Source organism: Hyla sarda, chromosome 6, assembly GCF_029499605.1.
Source record: "Hyla sarda isolate aHylSar1 chromosome 6, aHylSar1.hap1, whole genome shotgun sequence".
Taxonomy (NCBI): Eukaryota; Metazoa; Chordata; class Amphibia; order Anura; family Hylidae; genus Hyla; species Hyla sarda.
The window spans coordinates 100,095,016-100,114,437 of NC_079194.1; the positions used below are offsets into that span (position 1 = coordinate 100,095,016).

A 19,422-nucleotide genomic window follows, 5' to 3' on the forward strand; every position below is an offset into this window, starting at 1 on the left:
CCTCCATTCATGTCTATGGGTAGGGGCATGACAAGATCATGGGGATTCCCAGTGATGGGACTTCTGCAATCATACATCTAATCCCTTATCCTTTGGATATGGGATAATATGTTTAAAGCCAGAATACCCCTTTAACCCTGTACCATATTTAAAGGTTTCACTCATGTCTCCTCTTTCCTATAGACCACGGTCTCCAAACTGTGGCCCTCCTAGCTTTCATACAGTATGTCTTCCCTTAAAACTTTTCAATGACAGGAATGTACTACATCCACACAGAAAAAAAGAAGGCAGCCAAGTTTGTCTATTTCTGACCCACCTCTTAAATGCACCATGCAGATACTGTTCACACACTTTGGACCAGATTTATCAATCAGCCTGAAACCCTACTTGTCTGTTTTTTCCCACAGCAACCAATCACAGCTCAACTTTCACTTTACAAGAGCTCGTTAAGATATGAAAGTTGAGCTGTGATTGGTTGCTGTGGGAAAAACCTGACATGTAGGGTTTCAGGCTGATTGATAAATCTCCCCTTTTATCTGCATGGCATGCAGTAGTCTTAGATAAATGATAGGCTTCCACTTGTCATAGTGCTACATACACATGTATTCATATTTATCTGTACCATAGTAATGTACACAATAGTTGAAAAAGACAATACATATGTTAATAATGAATGCTAAATCAGAATCTTGCACACTACAGCTTTTTCACTTACCGTATGTATCTTATTTTGTAACACAAGGCAATGCGCCTAAACCAACAAGGCATGAATTTAAATTAAATCTGTGTCGAGACACGAAGAATTGAAAATTAAGCTGCAATAAGACATTACGCCGGCTTTTACCGCTGAGAAAATGTCTCTCAATGATTCATCTTAACATTTTCCAGATAGAGACCGTGGCTGGAAAAGAGTATCCAGCTGCTTACGGACAATTTCATACTTAAACCATCGTTAGTTTTGGGTGTTTCTGCAAGTTTAAGAATTGCATTAAATAAATAAAAAATGCGCACCATGTCTTGTACAAATAACCTACAAACTGATGTCATCAATCATTTCATAGACAAAATATTCTTATCTGATCCCACCAATAAAACACCATTTTTTTTTTAACAGTAGCATAATTTGATCAACAATATTCCTCTATGGATGTATAGTAGAATTTTATTCACCTGCAGCCACAACTAGCGGAAGCTTTGGAAATCAATGAGACCTATAAAGTTCTGCCTTCTGTAAGCTTCCACTAGTTGTGGTTGCAGACATACATAATTTTATTTTCTATATAGCACATATCTTTTTAGTGGTCTGGTGGGTTAAGAAAATAAATTCACCATGAGGTGCAATAAAGATATTGATATCTTGGGACACTTGATTAATATGAAATGATTGTGCACTTACATCTGTGACCAGCTTTACTTTAACTACAAAAATTCCTGACTGTCAGGAATACCTAAATAAATATTTGACTGTTCACAGTAGACAACATAAGGCCCTAAATATCAAAACTTGATGGTACTTGTTGCCCAAAATTTTCAACTCAAGTATTAAAAATTGATGGTCCTTATTTCCTTAAACAATCAGTCACAATCAGTTTATGATGGTACTGGCTTAGTAAAGTCTTTGCACTCTCTCTAACTTAGTACTACTTGCTAATAAGTAGATTTAAAACCTTTCAGTCATGAAAGTCAGATACACAGGTTTATGTAATGCAAGGTTGATATGGGAAAGGACACCCTTATTTAAGTTAGGATAAATGGCTTGGTTAACAAACTAAAATATACTTAGGTCAGATGTACCGTATTTTCTTAAGCTCTAAGAGTATCCAGGAGCCCATATTTATGTATGAAGCCTCCAAAGTGGAGAACCTCTACTTACAATTGAATGCCCCTTATTGGGTACAGTTAATATTTTAGAAAAAAAATAGAACCACAATTAGTATGGTGCATTGTAGAAAGTGCTGTAATATGATAAGGAGCCTGGAGGTAGGCATATATTCAATTATGATTGAGGTGATGAGGTGGCTAAAAATTTGGGGTGGATAGATATATTAAAAGATGAATGCACATTGGATATACAGAAGTAAATAAAAATATAATTATCGATCACTGTCATAGAAGACTTGTGACCAAAAGTAAAAACCTCTCCTGCTCTGAACAGTTCCTGACATGGACAGAGGTGTCAGCAGAGAGCACTGTGGTCAGACAGAAAATAAATTCAAAAAGAAAACAACTTCCTCTGTAGTATACAGCAGCTGATAAGTACTGGAAGGATTAAACTTTTTAAATAGAAGTAATTCACAAATCTGGTTACCTTTCTGGCACCAGTTGATTAAAAAAATCAGCATTACCCCTTTAAGCATACCCCTTTAAGGACCAGGCCATTTTACACCTTAGGACCAGAGTGTTTTTTGAACCTGACTACTGTCACTTTAAACATTAATAACTCTGGAATTCTTTTAGTCATCATTCTGATTCAGAGATTGTTTTTTCGTGACATATTCTACTTTAACATGGTGGTAAATTTTTGTGGTAACTTGCATCCTTTCTTGGTGAAAAATCCCCAAATTTGATGAAAAAATTTAAAATTTAGCATTTTTTCTAACTTTGAAGCTCTCTGCTTGTAAGGAAAATGGATATTCCCAAAAAAAAATTTTTATTCACATTTCCAATATCTCTACTTTATGTATGCATCATAAAGTTGACATGTTTTTACTTTTGGAAGACACCAGAGGGCTTTAAAGTTCCGCAGCAATTTTCCAATTTTTCACAAAATTTTCAAACTTACTATTTTTCAGGGACCAGTTCAGGTTTGAAGTGGATTTGAAGGGTCTTCATATTAGAAATACCCCATAAAAGACCCCATTATAAAAACTGCACCCCCCCAAAGTATTCAAAATGGCATTCAGTCAGCGTTTTAACCCTTTAGGTGTTTCACAGGAATATCAGCAAAGTGAAGGAGAAAATTAACAATCTTCATTTTTTAAACTTGCATGTTCTTGTAGACCCAATTTTTGAATTTTTACAAGGGGTAAAAGGATAAAATTTATACTTGTATTTGTAGCCCAATTTCTCTCGATTAAGCACATACCTCATATGTCTATGTAAAGTGTTCGGCGGGTGCAGTAGAGGGCTCAGAAGCGAAGGAGCGACAAGGGGATTTTGTAGAGTAAGTTTTTCTGAAATGGTTTTTAGGGGGCATGTCACATTTAGGAAGCCCCTATGGGGCCAGAACAGCAAAAAAAAACACATGGCATACCATTTTGGAAACTAGACCCCTTGAGGAACGTAACAAGGAATTAAGTGAGCCTTAATACCCCACAGGCGTTTCATGACTTTTGCATATGTAAAAAAAAAAAAAAGTTTTTTCACAAAAATGTGTGTTTCCCCCCAAATTTCACATTTTTGCAAGGGTTAATAGCAGAAAATACCCCCCAAAATTTGTAACCCCATCTCTTCTGAGTATGGAGGTACCCCATAAGTTGACCTGAAGTGAACTACGGGCGAACTACAATGCTCAGAAGAGAAGGAGTCATATTTGGCTTTTTGAGAGCAAATTTTGCTCGGGGGGCATGTCGCATTTAGGAAGCCCCTATGGTGCCAGAACAGCAAAAAAAAAACACATGGCATACCATTTTGGAAACTAGACCCCTTGAGGAACGTAACAAGGAATAAAGTGAGCCTTAATACCCCACAGGGGTTTCACGACTTTTGCATATGTAAAAAAAAAAAAAAAGTCACTAAAATGTGTTTCCCCCCAAATTTCACATTTTTGCAAGGGTTAATAGCAGAAAATACCCCCCAAAATTTGTAACCCCATCTCTTCAGAGTATGGAAGTACCCCATAAGTGGAGGTCAAATGCACTACGGGAGCGCTACAATGCTCAGAAGAGAAGGAGTCACATTTGCAAATTTTGCTGAAATGGGGGGGACATGTCACATTTAGGAAGCCCCTATGGTGCCAGGACAGCAAAAAAAAAAATAAAAAAAACACATGGCATACTATTTTGGAAACTCCACCCCTCAAGGAACATAAGGGGTACAGAGAGCCTTAACACCCCACAGGTGTTTGATAAATATTCATGAAGTGGGATGTGAAAATGAAAAATTTGATTTTTTTACACTAAAGTGCTGGGGTTACCCCAAATTTTTCATTTTCACAAGTGGTAAAAGGAGAAAATGTCATTGTAAATGTATAAATACATTTCTTTGGAGTAAGGACATACCTCAAGTCTGGGCGTAAACAGCGTGCACACCGGTCTCAGCGGTGCAGGAGATCAGTCAGGGTCCTTGAGCTTTGGCTTTCTCCTATGGAGCCAGAACAGTGGGACCCCCCCCCTCAAGGGGCATTACATGGAGTAAATAACTGGGGTACACTAAGTAACTAAAATGGGGTACAGTGGGACATAAAATTATAAAACAGATTATGTTCCCAGAATGATGACCCAGAGCATAGCCAAAACAAAAAAATATGCCCGCCCCAAACCCTATGCTCTGAATCATCATTCTGGAATGTGATATGTGTGGCCGTCCCTAACTTGTTGCCTCAAATGCGCACCCCGCTCAGGTGGAGAGAGAGCGCTGCGCATTTGAGGCAACATAAAAAGTCCCTGATGATAGTGACTCAGTGACCCATGACCCATTTTTTATAAAAAAAAAAAAAAAAAAAAACCAAAAGCTCTTATCAGTTTTTTTTTTTTTTTGGATTACATTTTTTTTTTGGGCAATTTAGTGGTTTTATGGGGTTAAAACTTGGAATGTACTCTGGACTTGGTACATTTGGGTCAAATTGTGGAAAATTAAAATGAAGAGGGAAAATTTAGAACTCCATGGAAGTGTGATACTCCCTGAAGCAATCCTTAATGCTGAGGCCCGGATTATCTGGGCAAGTGTCACATTGAGTAGTGGTGTCCTTCCGAATCCCCCTCTTGTAACACACTCTGCATCTTTTCTGGGCTCGTCCCTTCTTTCCAGTGTGGGGGACCTCACCTGGAAAGTGTTGGCCTGGGACGATCCTGGCACCTATTACTTCAGTTCCTTGGGAAGTCCGGCCTGCTCTTTCCCGGCCGGACGAAGCACACCAAGTGTGCGAAACTAGAGCTCGGTCGCCACCACTTGTCCCCCCACTCCCCTCTCTTCTGTACCCCACATGTGAGTATGTCTCAATAAAGAAGACCCTGCAGCCACACTGGTGAGTGCCGATATTTTCATTTCTCTTCACGGATATCATGAACTTTGCTTATATTATCTGAGCACCACCTGAGGCATTACAGCTACACCAACTCCCACCTGCCATTCCTAATCCAGCACACTCACGCAGTGCCGCACTATCTCCTATGTGAAATGATTCTGGAGTCGCCAACAAACTCCGGAACCCGTGGCTGAAAACCCTCTGGGGGTCTCCAGACAGGTTCACCGGAAGGGGGCTCCGGTAAACTTGTCTGGGGGGGTCGGACTCCTAGTACGAGAGGCATCACCACTCGCACTAGTGCCGGCCACTGGGCCACTATCATGGGGGGTGCGTGGCCTCGCCTGGTGGCGTCTCCGCCGCCATGCAGGGGGCTCATCATCACTACTAGATGATGAGGAGGACAATGAAGAACACAGAAATGTTGGATCTTCATCGTCCTCACTGACAGATTCGGAGTCGGAGGCAAGAAAATCGTATGCCTCCATTACCGAAAATGCCCGGTGAGCCATCGCCTTTTTTCTACGGTGGCAGGGGGGGGGGGGGGAGGGTAGTGTGTGTGTGTAGGGGGGGGGGGTTATGTACTGTGTGTGTGCTTAGTGTATACTATATATAACGGTGTGTGATTAGAAATCACACACCGTTATATGGGCGGAAAAAATGCTGCAGCCAAAAAAAAAATGGGGGGGGGCTAATGCAGCACCCTGAAACCCTAATAAGGCCCGGGTCACACTGAAAAACTGCAGAAGACCCTTGGTGACCTATTAGGGGGTCAGGGGGGGGAACTTTTTTTAACTTTATTTTTTACTATTTACCCTACCTTTCCCTGGGCTGTATGCTTTCCCTGATCTATGGGGGGCTTCTTTTCTTCTCTGGGGGCTCCGATCTCGGCAGAGGGGGGGTCCCCGGCTTCCTCCAGCAGCTCTGACCGCTGACTGAACTCAGCCAGCCGCGGGAGCTGCAGGAGGATGCTGTTAACTCGTCCAGCCAATAGCAGCGATCCTCCCCATAGATACAGTGGGTGATAGGGGGTGTATCATACACCCCCGATCACCTTGTATCTCCGGGTCAGCGGGTCACACGTGACCCGCATCGCCGGAATAGCCGCAAATCGCATGTGTGAATTCATGGGGGGGGTCTAATGACCCCCCTGGGCATTTGCACGGGATGCCTGCTGAATGATTTCAGCAGGCATCCCGGTCCGATCCCCGCCCGGCACACGGCGGGGACCAGAACTGCCCATGACGTAACTGTACGTCCTTGGTCCTTAAGACCCAGGGTGTCGGGACGTAAGGTTACATCATGGGTCCTGTAGGGGTTAATGAAAACCCAAGTTAAACCCCACATATTTTCTCTGGGACTCTAATGAAAAGTTGAGATGTTCAGAAGGTCCAATCTAAAAAAGTATGGAGATGTCTAGGAAAATCAAGACAACATTCTGTAGGCACTAGATGAAGCAGGCTAAAAGGATCTCACAAATTTTCACATCATGGTACTTCCAAGAGGTAATATTTATGGGTGGGAGCAATAACCATAAATATAACTAACACTAGTTAAAGACAATAAAATAGTTTATAGATTTATTTCTGAAAAGCATAGAAGAACCCATAACATAAAGTTGTGATATCCTGAAAAGGAAGTATGTACAGAGGTGACCAGACAACATAGTCTGATTTCCGTGCTATGGATAAGGCAGGTTAGCAAAAAAAAAAAAAATCACACCATGAGCCTCCTGAGATGTAAAATATATAAAAACTTGACCATACTAGTGATATTTGAGGATCAACAATACATTTATATGCGTATTCCCACAACAGTATTGTATAAACACATTTGTGTATAAAGTTATTTACTGGCATGAAAAAAAAAAACTATGCGGCATATGGATTACATTAAAAATGCAATTCAGAATAATAACATTAATGTTCATGAAAAAATAGAAATCAAAAAAATTGAAACATATGGGTTGAATTTAATTATCTTAATTTCATTCCAAGAGCTCGAAAAATGAATTAACCCTTAGGAACAAACTTCATATGGAAACGCAGTTGGAGATAATTTTCTGAGTCATATTTCCAATCTTTCATTTTATCTTTTTTGCTTTTATCCGAGCCCAACTTTTTGTAGTATCTCCATCTATTATGTATTTACATTCTGGAATGTGGCCAGGTTTGTTCAGATGTGTACATCCAAAATTACACTCATCCAACCGCAGTCCTTTCCCAATTAACTCTTAACTCTGCCAAGGTCCACACTGGTGGGAGATGCAAGAGGCTATGAAATGGAATGGGAAAGGGAGATATGGGATCCGATGGGTTATAACCACAATACAAACACCACCAGCATGTTGCCCCCACCTCCTATCATTTAACATGTCAGAAGATAATCACATTTCCAGTCTAAATAATTTTAAAGTCACAATTCTGTAGACACAAACATCAGTGACAATTGTTTTTATTCGAAAAGACGTAACCAAATATTATTTTCTAAAATTACAGGAAAATACTGAAATATAATTCTCAGTCTAGTCATAGTCAGTCTCTGTTGGTTTACAAAAAAAATGTTCTATTAAATTTATATTTATGTACATACCAAATCAACTGAGCTGACCAAGGGTCAAGAAGCCACCTTAACCTCCCCAAATATGCACTTGTAATAAAAAGCAGATATTAATAGAAATGCCAAAGTGGAACGTATACCCTAACCTGTAAACATATGGAATTCATAGACAGGACTGACTATCCTATTAATCATCAATTGCAAACACTTGTGAAGGGCGACTAACATTACACTCATAAAAATCTAGAATTTTAAAAGCGTTGTAAAAAGAAAAATCATAAAAATAGCTTGACCCTGTGAAGTCAATGTTAAAAACATGTATGTACAAATGACTCAGAGGGCCTCATGAACCAAAACAGCCTCAAACAAAAGTGTCCTTGTTGTCTACAGCAGCCGATAGGAGTTTGGTTTCCACTACAAGCCTGCAGTTAAAAAATGAAATGTGCTGTACTTGGTTACTATGGGAAACAAGGCCAATGTTTTTATACTTGGGGCCAATTATGTGTTTTACACATTAGAATGTTCCCTTTATTGCTTGCCCTCCATTTATTACTCCATTTTATTAGGCACAATAGGCAAAGAGCATCCCATGCTCATCAACATGGACCGCCAATTGTTTTTAACAGAAACTGTGCAATTCTTAATTTGCCCTGTGGTGGCACTGCAGGGAAACTGAGCATTTACTGCCAAGTTTCCAGCTGATTGCACTAGGGAGGGAGATCCTGTGATTAACCTATTATTAGAGGGGTTGCCTTAGTAAAAATATTACCTATAAAGGTCCACGGTTGCTAAAGCAACTGAGCATGTTGGCTGATGTTAACATCCTCAATTTAACAGCAAAGAGAAGGATTGTGTTCTTCACACATACAGAGCCTACAGACTTATTAACATTTCTAATTCCGGGGGTTTCCCATCAACCCATTTGCTAAATATATTAGATATTTGATATATAGATATATAGATATTTGATCTTTGGTGGCAAAACTTATGAACCACTGCTAGCCTTATTTATGGCCATATCATATTTGGCTTAAATGACCAGTGATAAAGTGATAAGCCTTAAAGAAGCTATTCTGTTATTAAAAATGTATCTCTTATCCACAGGTGTCATACCGTAGGGGGATCTGATTGCTGAGACACTAGTGATCTCCAGAACAGGGCCCGACCCTTCTCGCTGAGCACTTTGGCCCCTCATCTTCCGAGACAAACGGGTTTCTGCAGTGACAGTCCACTCAACAATCACTGACTGAGGCGGGATACTGATGTGGCCAGAGATTTACTGAGCGTCAGTGCTCAGACTAGTTACAAAGGTGGGAGCTGGAGCACACAGCAGGAAGAGATGGACCTCGTTCTAAAGATTGTGAGGAGGCCCAGCAGTCAAATTCTCCATGGTCAAGCACTTATCCACTATCCTGGGGATATGGTATATGTTTTTAATAACTGGATAACTCCTGTAAGACATAACTGAATTGACATAACATAATTTTACTACTTATGAATATGGTATTTAGTTATCGGTAAAACTGGTTTGAAGAATTTTATAATAACCTTGCCCCCTATCAGAAATGGTATCTTAACCAGCAAAGCAAAAAAGTGTGGGGAAATGCTAAATAGGTATATCAAAATAAGAATATCAGACAGTTTTGTATCCGCACTGATCAGTGTAAGTCCCCATGTTTCCCCTTCAGCATTGTCTTAGGCCCAGTGCAGCACATTTGACTGTAGTTGAGCCTAGTTCTCCAGCTCAGTTACATTGACTTGAATGGCACAGAGCTGCTGTGACCTGCCATATAAGCCACAGTCACAACTAAATGTAGGACACTGAATGAACAGTGAATGGGATGCAGTGCAGCCTCTTTATTCAGTTAATCAAGAGTTGGATCCACTCATTGTTTTGGAAAAATCCTTTGTGTTATTACAGTCAAGGATAAACTGTGTTATTTTAAGTGGATTTCCCACAAAGCCAGTCTCAACAGCATCTAAGCGCCCTATTCCTTCTGGCCCAACATGTGCTAGACAGGTGGGACTAGACCATTTGGTGACTTTGTAGGATGAAAGAAGCCTGAATATTGCTGGAGTTATGGAGAAAACTAAAAAACATTTTTATTGTGGATCCATTAGTACTTACTTCATTGTCATGGGGAGGCAGCTGATGTAGAAGTTGTTTGATCCTCGACTTCTCACCGGGACTGTTTACATAGGGGACTTTATCATCGGGTAAGCAGCTATAATACTGGTGAACCTGTAAATACAAAGATGGGCGATTAGCAGTTACAATTAAAGGACATTTTCTATCCTTATACTCCTAGATGATGTTCTGGATGCCAATGGAGCTGTTCTGGGGAACGTCAATAAAGTTACAAAGCACTTGTTACTTTTCAGGAGAGCAGCACGACTCCTATGACTCTTTAGAGGTAATTTCTCTACATTGCATGCTATGTTTTAAATTTAAAATCTCTCTCTCTCTCTCTCTCTCTCTCTCTCTCTCTCTCCCTCTCCCTCTCCCTCTCCCTCTCCCTCTCCCTCTCCCTCTCCCTCTCCCTCTCCCTCTCCCTCTCCCTCTATAAATATATATATATATATATATATATATATATATATATACAGACATTTTTATAAACCTTCTTATCTCCAGTACATGGCATCTATGTTCTGATGCGCTCCCTTTAACAGTACATATTCAACATTTTAAATCTTAAAATGAACCAAGCATAAAAATTAAAAAAAAAATCCAAAATAATATTTTTTGGGGGTCTTTTCAGTGCTAAATCTGCTTGGTCACAGTAAGAAGAACGAACAGAGTGTCTTGCACAGAATCAGGATGCATTCCATCAGGACACATGAAAAAGAGATCACCAAGTTTCATAGATGGAGCCAAAGGGTTTTGCAGTAAAATAATGGTAGTAAAACATTTAAAGGGGTACTCTGGTGCTTAGACATCTTATCCCCTATCAAAATGATAGGGGATAAGATGCCTGATCGCGGGAGTCCCGCCACTGGGGACCCCCTTGATCTTGCACGCGGCACCCAGTTTATAATCAGTCCCCGGAGCGTGTTCACAGCGGGTCTGATTACCGGCGACCACAGGGCCGACGGCGTGTGACGTCATGGCTACGCCCCCGTGTGATATCACGCTCCACCCCTCTATGCAAGCCTATGGGAGGGGGCGTGATAGCTGTCACGCCCCTTCCCATATTCTTGCATTGAGGGGCAGAGCGTGACATCACACGGGGGCAGAGGCGTGACGTCACACGCCATCGGCCCTGTGGTCGCCGGTAATCAGACCCGGAGCGAACACACTCCGGGGACTGATTATAAATGGGGTGCCGCGTGCAAGATCACAGGGGTCCCCATCGGCGGGACTCCCGCGATCAGGCATCTTATCCCCTATCCTTTGGATAGGGGATAAGATGTCTAAGCACCGGAGAACCCCTTTAAAATGTCAGAATTTTCGTGAATACTATGTGTGAGCCCAGGGCAGAGAGCTTTAGGCTTGGAATATACAAAAATAAAAGTTTAAGTAGAAAGTGTGAAGAATGTTTTCAGACTACAAGGTATTACCTTTTACATAATGTAGCCAAGATACGTGCACTTAAAGCTGTTAAATTTGTATTTAATGGAAGACCAAATAGAAGAAAATGTATGAAAGGCTAGTTTTTGTTAATTAAAAAGGTTATCCTGCAATATATTTTTACTTCTAAATATGGCTAGGCCGGGCTATATTAAAAAAAAAAAAAAAAAAAAAAAAAAGATCTGTACAGGATGGAGAGTACTGTGTATATATATATATATATATATATATATATATATATATATATAACTCTGGGTGGTGCATCATCATTATCTTTTGTACCACTTATCATATTTACCGTACATACTCTAGTATAAGCCAGAGTTTTTCAGCACGATTGGCTTATACTCGAGTGAACAAAAAAAAAAAATCGCTTTAGGCATACCGGTGGGGGCGTGGGCTGTCCATCTTCACTGCAGGGACCATCCGCATTCCGGTGGGGAGGGTGAGCTGGTCCGGGCTGTCCATCTTCACTGGGAGGCCTTCTTCTCCGCTCCGGGCCGTCCCCGGACTAGTGATGCTGCATTGATGCTGCTGGGCAGACATATGACGTCAGGGGCATCCCTGCGCACAGACGTCTGCTTCGCACGGATGTCCCTGCGTGGTGGCGTCAATGCAACATCACTAGTCCGAGGATGGCCCGGAGCAGAGAAGAAGGCCTTCCGGTGAAGATGGACGGCCCGAAGCGGCTAGCCCTCTCCACCGAAATGCGGACGGTCCTTGCAGTGAAGATGGACGGCCCGACTCACCCTCCCTGGATGGTCCCTGCAGCTGCTAGGGCAACAACTGGGGAGGTGAGAAGAAAACGAAAGGGGGGTCTGGATGATGACAGGGAGTCATATGGACAGGGGGGATATTGACAGGGGGGTCTGGATGATGACAGGGGAGGGGGAAATAATGGATGATGACAGGGGAGGGGGGAATGATGATAGGGGGGATGATGTATTTCCCACCCTAGGCTTATACTCAAGTCAATACCTTTTTTTTCCTAGGTTTTTAGGGTTAAATTAGGGGCTTCAGCTTATATTCAGAACGGCTAATACGCGAGTATACACGGTATGGATATATTATTATTATTTAGGTGACTGTTTTCAACCATATGGTTACTATTGGGATCTTATAGCTGTCAGCTTATCTGTGTCTGAAAGGATGAATATGGGTGGCTGTATCTGTAACGTTTACCAATACTGGTAAGCGAGCTACCCTCTAAAATTGCTATATCTGTTCATATATATCTCCTATTGTAGGAATCTATATATTGTGATCCTCTTTTTCTTCTCAGTGGATATGAATTATTTTCAGGAGTCCAAGTGAGATGATATCTGTGCTCTATGGACCATCTATTCATACAATTGTCTGTACTTATCTATGGAATGCTGCTTTCTGATCCCATTTTGATTTTTCACTATTTTCTAGTGGCTACCTTTTCTAATATATTGACTGTAACCTAAGTCTATATTGACTGTGACCTAAGTCTGCACCTTAGGAGACAGGCTGACATCTACTAACTTACTGTATGTGTTATTATTTACTAACTTTGTACTTGTTTGTGTTTTGTATCCTATTGTGGATTCCTCTCACTCCCTTATGAGCCCTTACCACCTATGGACAAAACGCGTTGGCTAGAGAGTTTCTACTTTTTATGTATTGTCATCTTTTTCCCGTCCCTATCCACACTTAGCATTATGAGTTCCCTCCCTAGATAGGTAGGGTCCTCAGTGTAGATATTCACCAGTCCCCCATTCCCCCATCCTAACACATACACATTATTTTGTTTATTATTGTGTATTTAATCTAGTAAAGCTTAATATATTTTTTCATTATCTTTAGCCTAATTGGTGATTGATTTTCTAAGAGTATATATTTTCAAATTGTCTCACCAAGGGACTCATTTATCAAACGGGTGTTGGGTGGCAGGTATCATATACCCATTTTATGTGCCTACTATTCACTGCCATGCAATAGCATGGCATTGATCATTGTTATTGTCGCTCGACTGCTCCTGCCTGGATCTCAGGCACGGAGCAGTCATTCAGCGATCGGACAGCATGGAGGCAGGTAGGGATCCTCCTCGCGTCCTTCAAGCTGTTCGGGATGCCGCAATTTCACCGTGGCAGTCCCTAACAGCACCACTGAGCTTAATGGCAATTTTTACTTTCCTTTTAGACGCGGCGATCAAGCTTGATCACCGCATCTAAAGGGTTAATGCTGGACATCAGCCAGATCGTCGATGTCCGGCATTAGCCGGGGGTCCTGGTTTCTTATAGCAACCGTGACCCACCGGGTATGATGCGCGCTCAGCTGCTGAGTGCGCCATACCTCAGGAGCTTCAAATGGACATGAAAGTACATCCATTTGCGGCAAGAGGTTAATCCTATAAACATCCCTTTATATGCGCTAATGAAATTAATACATTTGAGACCATACAAGGCCTCCAGAACAATACACATCAGTACAGGTTATGGCATCATAATCTCCAAATTGTGCATTTCCATACTCTGGCTTAAAGGGAGGAATCCTGATTATGGAACCTTCACTCTATAAGCTCAAGATACCAAGGACCGTCTTAAGCAGCTGCCAAGTTATTAAATAAACCTTCCAATATTCTGCAAATACACAAATTAATAAAGTCATCGCTGCATTTGAATTGTGTAAATGTAAAGAAGATGTCAGCACCTGCCTGTACAACAGCTGTTACTGCTTGGTCTTGGCAATAAATATGTTGTCTGCATCTCCACCCACACTACAAATCCCTCAGAGTTTTCTTCAACAATTTGCTAAAATGATTAGCAGATGAAATCTGTTCAAAGGCTTGTTTTTCTGCTGGGCGTTTGTACGTTCAAGGTGCATGCATCAGTTGTGCATGAAGGAGGTAGACATTTTGGAGACTGGAAAAATAAACCTAGCCTATCAGTCAAAATGGCATTATTAATATCAGGCTTTACAGATGCCCATATTATGTCCCTTAAAAAGAAGGAAACATGTCAGTGCTTTCTGCTACAGGGACAAATCAGTAAATATCAAACTTCAAACATTTATGGACATGGGTTGGCATTGAGCTTTATAAACCATAAATGGCATATAAATCAGCAAATCTCTGCTTTCTTTATTATTTATAGTGACATTTTCTCCAGCCCAAGCATTATGATTTTATGTACTAACCTTGTATGAGGCACAGTACCAAATGCATTGGAAAAATACGCTGGGTACAAGGAATGAGATGGAAAGCCATGCATGGGACCAGTATGGAGAAGGGGAGCCATGCTGTAGACTATGAGATGGGAGCCATAATGGGGAACAGTCATAAATGGGGAGCCATGCTGGGACCAGGTTTGAGATAGGGAGCCAAACTGTATTAGGAATAAGATGAGAAGCCATAATGAGGACTAGAAATGAATTAGTGAAACAGACTGGGTACTAGGGATGAAATAGTCAAATTGTGGCAAAAAATATGCTATGTTACTAAAATTGTGCAAATCATAGTAAAAGTGTGTCATTTTTACTGTGCATTTTTCAAGTTTTTACAGCACTTAGAGAGCTTTTTGTGATGGAAGATAGTACGGAAGAAAATAGTTTATGAACTATTTTCTTCCGTACTATCTTCCGTCACAAAATAATGGCCGTTATCAATAACGGACTATAACGGGCTTTCTTCAAGTTTTTTCTATCAATAACGGACTATAACGGGTTAAAACGGCTATTAGAAAAATCCCATAGACCTTCATGGGATTTTCTAACGGACGTATAGGATTTTGTTACTGCAGTTTTCAGCTGCTTTTCAGAGGGAACTTCATACAGATGTTTAAAAACGGAGAATTTTTGTAGTGTGAAACAAGCCTTAGTTACAGTAGACTGTTAATCCTTGATTAAAAAATAAATAAATAATAATTGCTTTACAACTATAGCTTTACATCTTAAAACAAATATTTGTTAGTTAGGGAGCCCCATTTATTATGAATATGGGTGCCCTCTAACCCTAGGCTATGTTCACACATTGAAATGTCTGCAGAAATATTCTGCACGGGCATTCCGCTGCAGCAGGGTCCCATTGATTTCAATGGGATTTTGCTGCACTGTGCACACGGCTAAATTTCCACAGCAGATGTTTCTACTGCAAAAATTCCGATTCCGGCATCTGCAGTAAAAATAGACATTTTGCAAATTTGGCTCAGAAATGCATGGTCCTTGCGCCTGTCTCATCATTCAAATGTGCAGAATGTCTGTCCGTGTTTTCCAGGGAGACATTCCGCACATTTTCGGTCGTGTGAACCTGGTCTTAAAGGGGTACTCCACTGGAAAACATTTTCTTTTAAACCAACTGGTGCCAGAAAGTTAAACCGACTTGTAAATTATTTCTATTAAAAAAAATCTTAATCCTTTCAGTACTTATCAGCTTCTGTATACTACAGAGTAAGTTATTTTCTTTTTGAATTTCCTTTCTGCCTGACCACAGTGCTCTCTGCTGACACCTTTGTCCATTTTAGGAACTGTCCAGAGCAAGAGAGGTTTGCTATGGGGCTTTGCTCCTACTCTGGACAGTTCCTAAAATGGACAGATGTGTCAGCAAAGAGTACTGTGGTCAGACAGAAAGTCAAAAAGAAAGAACTTCCTCTGTAGGATACAGCAGCTGATAAGTACTGGAAGGGTTAATATTTTTTTTAAAGAAGTAATTTACAAATCTGTTTAGCTTTCTGGCACCATTTGATAAAAAAAAAAAAAAAAATGATTTCCAGTGGAGTACCACTTTAAAAAGGAACAGCATGGAGAAGGTGCCACAACACCACATGTACATCTCTTTCTGCTAATGTTATTGGCAAACAGCCGAGTTAGCTTCAAAAACTCTGCATGCAGACTTAAAGGCTATGTTCACATGATGGAATGTCTGCATGGAGACATAAGGGTGCCAATGTAACAAAGCAAGCCAGAAAAGAGAACACCAGAAGCTCTGCATTACAGGGCAGCAGATAACTAAGGTTAGGTTCACAATGTGTTTTGTGTTTACTATGTTTTATGTTGTTTACATTTTATTATGTTTAATTTTGTTGTATACAACATTTATAGGTACCTTATAAAAGTAGTCCACTTTCGTTAATATTATTTTGTTAAGAGGGTCCTCAAAAGGTGAGCTTCAGTGCCTCCATAGAGAAAATTACATAGTGCTCAGTGGAATCAATGGCATGTCCGTGGTCTGACCCAGCCTATAGCTGCTCATCAGTCTGGTTTATAGATAAGGGTGTTGGGAAGGTCACCCTCTATATTAACATTGACTTCCCTAAATGGTTATTTGAATATAGGAAAAATAGGTCTTCATATCCTACAGGATTTCTTAGAGAAAAAGATTTTCCAAATGGCGAACAAAAAATAATTTTACCAATGGCAACCTAAGGCCAAATGCGTTAATATGTAGAAATGTTTATTCCATTAACACAGCTGAGTTCTTGGCGACACATGGATTTGAGGTGGGTGAGGGGGAGGTATGGTAAGCAGAAGTAAGCAGCCACATTGCTTACTCTATATTACGATGAAGAATTCATTTACTGAAAAATATTTCATATAAATCCTAAAAGAACAAAATTGAGAGTAGATATTCATGAAAACTGTTTCTATCTGTACTCTACATACGGCTTCATGCCTTAGGTTATTTTTATTAATTTTTTTCATTTCAAGCTCTATAAATGTAAGAAGATTGACAATTTGTAGGAAGAGATTCTTGAAGTGCTACAAGAGGGACAAACCCCTAAAGGCAGTCAATGGTTCTAAAGGGCCAGTTGCATTATGTCCCTCTAATAGGTAATACATATAAATCAGAGAGCATGCCTAAAAAACTGATAACATGCCAACATTTTCAGTAATTATGGTTGTGTTATACTAAATTTATGAATGTCCTCTGGGCAGAAAGCCAGATATTCTATTTAGAATAGTTTATATAATTATTTTATGAAGCTTCTAAAAATGCTGTGTATATTTTGCAATCATTTTCATTGTTTCTATACATCAAAACGAAAAATTAAGCAATTCTGCCAATGCCAATATTCAACCTTTTTTGTATATACAGCTCTAAAACAGACTTATACTTCTTGAGGGATAGAGATTACAAAAATAAAAATAATTGCTCTGCCAATCATGTGCTACTTTGTTCTATCTGCCCTCTCTCCTACTGTCTGTAGGTTAGTGGTGTCAGAAGTAGTAGAGTAACACGACTGCATGATCATTCTGCACCTGGGGTTGTTTGTAACTGTGGAAACGCCTAGGTCTGCATATGAGCTGTGTACACAAAACATTTTTATATATGATTTATGGAAGCAATGAAAATGGTTGCAAATGTAATCATACATGCTCTTTAAAGCTTAAGCCAAAATTAACATAATCATACCGTGTTTCTCCGAAAATAAGACCGGGTCTTATATTAATTTTAGTCACCAAAAATACACTAGGGCTTATTTTCAGGGTAGGGCTTATTTATTTACATTTGATGGGCGCAGCTCTGCCCCCCAACATCCTCCCCCACCGGTTTATCAGCCCAGCGCTGCACCCCACATAGGGGGGCGAATCGTACCGTATGTCACCCGCGAGCGCAGCTTCTCTCCCCCTGCCAGATAATTATCAGCCGCTGCGCTGTACTTGTAAAGTAGCTTGAGCATGAAGGGCCCACATATCCACCTGAATGTTTTTTTTTATGTAGCACACACCTCTATACTTCTAAACACTGGCCAATACCTTTGCACCAAAAGAGCAGTTAAGTATTCCTGTGCCCGGGCTGCAAATATTAAAAAACAAACTTAAACTTACCTTCGTCCTCTGTTCATGCTTTGCTAAGGAACTGGCCTCATGGTCCCTCCGCTGTTCTTGCTGCAGTCCTGGGGATGGAACGTCACAGAGCCTTCAGCCTATCACCGGCCGCAGTGATGTCCCGCCTCGGCCGATGATAGGCTGAGCCGACTGTCATGTAAGCTGGTCGACTCCTTACATGACAATGCGCTCAGCCTATCATCGGCAGAGGCGGGATATCGCTGCGGCTGGTGATAGGCTTAAGGCTCTGAGACGTCACAACACCAGGAAGCAGCAAGAACAGCAGAGGACAGTGAGGCCGGTTCCTTAGCAACGCGGGAACGGTGGACAAAGGTAAGTTAAAGTTTGTTTTTTAATATTTGCAGCCCGGGCATTGCCTAGATCAGTGGTCTTCAATCTGCGGACCTCCAGCTGTTGCAAAACTACAACTCCCAGTATGCCCGGACAGCCGTTGGCTGTCTGGGCATACTGGGAGTTGTAGTTTTGCAACAGCTGGAGGTCCGCAGGTTGAAGACCACTGATCTAGCCAATGCCCGGGCTGCAAATGCTGGGATTTGTAGTTTTGCAACATCTGGAGGTCCGCAGATTGAAGACCACTGGCCTAGGTCTTATTTTCCGGGTAGGGCTTATATTGTATTATAATCCAGCTAGGGCTTATTTTCGGGGTAGGATGTATTTTAGGGGAAACACTGGAACAGGATATTGCAAATCCCTAATATTCCTCTAGGTGCAGTGTTCCATTGCATGGATGCTGTAGTTTGCTGCAATTCCCCTCACAAAATGAACATGGTAATTAAAATATAAAATGTTTGACTCATTATTATTGCATAAAGCTGTGTTCACACAACTGTCATAACAACAGTCATTCCCTTTTGTATAGTAGATCCATTTGCAAATGGATCCCAATGAATCCTGTTAGAATCCAGTGACTTATAATTTCCATTCTAGTTCTAGTTTAGAAACAGTGCAACAGCTTACACTATTCTTGGCCACAAAAGTGATGGAAAGCCCACTGCCTTATTCTCTGTCAGATATACAGCTATAAGTCAAATAGCTGATGGACAGCTAGTGGAACTTGTAAGCCAATAGGGTTAGTCGGGAACCAGTTATAAATGGAAACCAAGAAGCAGATTGAACAGATACTTATAGGTAACATATCAATTAAGCAGTTACTGCTAACAAAGCCTTTTAATCTAGCACAGACATGTGCAAACCCCAACTAATGTGTGATATGTAGAATTGTTGCTGGACACTGTGGATTTATATGATGCAAAACACATTTAAATATATTAATATTGAAATGTAACATCTAAGTAAAATG

The 19,422-nt window shown here is 40.7% G+C and overlaps 1 protein-coding gene across 4 annotated transcripts in view; it reads right to left on the reverse strand.

Annotated features, from left to right (window-relative positions):
• The window catches only part of PRICKLE2 (prickle planar cell polarity protein 2), a 364,028-nt gene that overhangs the window by 62,577 nt on the left and 282,029 nt on the right, over positions 1-19,422 (reverse strand). For all 4 annotated transcript variants that reach the window (XM_056524542.1, XM_056524541.1, XM_056524544.1 and 1 more), the window contains one exon: positions 9,870-9,983. In XM_056524542.1, the coding sequence (XP_056380517.1) occupies positions 9,870-9,983 (114 nt within the window). The remainder of the gene's footprint in view (positions 1-9,869; positions 9,984-19,422) is intronic.